Source organism: Panthera uncia (assembly GCF_023721935.1).
Source record: "Panthera uncia isolate 11264 chromosome D3 unlocalized genomic scaffold, Puncia_PCG_1.0 HiC_scaffold_8, whole genome shotgun sequence".
Lineage (NCBI taxonomy): Eukaryota > Metazoa > Chordata > Mammalia > Carnivora > Felidae > Panthera > Panthera uncia.
In genome coordinates this window covers 62,994,442-62,995,937 of record NW_026057586.1, presented here as the reverse complement: position 1 = coordinate 62,995,937, position 1,496 = coordinate 62,994,442, and the positions used below count along the sequence as shown (strand labels likewise).

The 1,496-nt window shown below is 53.5% G+C and overlaps 1 gene segment (V, D, J or C); it reads left to right on the top strand.

Annotated features, from left to right (window-relative positions):
* Window positions 1–283: 283 nt before the first annotated feature.
* Window positions 284–959, top strand: LOC125914878 (immunoglobulin lambda constant 1-like). The segment is given in 1 exon segment: window positions 284–959. A coding segment is annotated over 1 exon segment (483 nt).
* The last annotated feature ends 537 nt before the right edge of the window (window positions 960–1,496 follow it).

Genomic DNA, 1,496 nt, shown 5'->3' with positions numbered 1-1,496 from the left:
TCTGTCCCTCCCCCCATTCTCTCTCTCTCTCAAAAATAAGTAAACACTTTTAAAAAAAGGAAAAGAAAGGAGCAGGTCCCATGGGAAGAGTTTTTTTCTGTCCCTGGAGCCCCATAATCCCAGGGCCCCAGGTGTCTCACCTGTCTAAGGTGAGAGTGACCAAGTGGAGAGTGAGTGGAGGCTCAGAGCTACACAGCTGCCCCTTAAAGTCAGCAGTCATCAGGATTGTGCTGGCAGGCTGGGTGGTAGACTGCAGTTCACAGGGGAAGTACCCGGATCCAGAAGAATGAAGTGATATGGGGGCCAGATGCTGGGCTGAGGGGGAAACCGAGGCTGCAGATGCACCTTTCACCTACCTGGGAGAGGTGACACGGAAGGGCTATTGGGAGCATGGGGAACTGCCTGCTGTCCAGGGCTGAAGTGGAAAGGAGGATCCCCTGGGTGAACCAGCATGGCCACCATGGGAAAAGTCACAGAGGCTATAGATGGGGAAAGGGCTGCCCAAAGCCTGGACTCTCCCTGTGTTTCTCCTCCCTCTCCTCTGTCCACACAGGTCAGCCCAAGTCCGCACCCTTGGTCATGCTCTTCCTGCCCTTCTCTGAGGAGCTCAGAGTCAACAAGGCCATCCTGGTGTGCCTCATCAGTGACTTTTACCCTGGCAACTTGACGGTGACCTGGAAGGCAGATGGGACCCCTGTCACCCAGGGCGTGGAGACCACCAAGCCTTTCAAACAGAGCAACAACAAGTATGTGGCCAGCAGCTACCTGAGTCTGTCACCTGACAAGTGGAAATCTCATAGCAATTTTACCTGCCAGGTCACACATGAGGGGAGCACCGTGGAGAAGAAGGTGGTGCCCTCAGAGTGCTCTTAGGTGCCTGAGACCCCCACCCACCCAAGAGGATGTGCAGCCAATGGACCTCCAGGAAGGTCTCTCCTCCCACCAGGATCATCCCAGCCCTTCTCCCTGCACCCAATCAATGCTCAATAAAAAGTCCTTCATTCAATCAGAAATCGTGTTCTCATTGGGGTTCATCACTTTGTGCCCTAAACTCAACGATCTTCAAACATGAACACCATTCTTTTCATCCTGTGGGAAAGGAGTTGGCAGAAGGCATCCTCATGTTTTTTGAGGGGTAGTTTTACTCTCATCCAGAATTGCCAGAGAATATTCCAGAACAGGAGATACAAATCGAACCAAGATAGACCATCCTCCACCACGTCTGTTTTCTTGCATGGACCACATCAGTCACCAGCAGTACTGAAGCCCATGGACTCCTGGATAATGTCTGAGCTCCTCCCTGGACATGGTGCCTCACTGTCTGCTATTAGACCCCCTCCTGAGATGTCTACTTTCCTTCCTTGAATGCCCCCACTGATGCCACCATGCAGAGAAGGGACGTGCTGAGGATGCTGGGAGGCAGGCCAGGGCAGGGTCCCAGGGGCAAGAGTTCTTGAGGGTGGAGGAGTGCTCAGTGCCACAGGCAGGGGATAGGC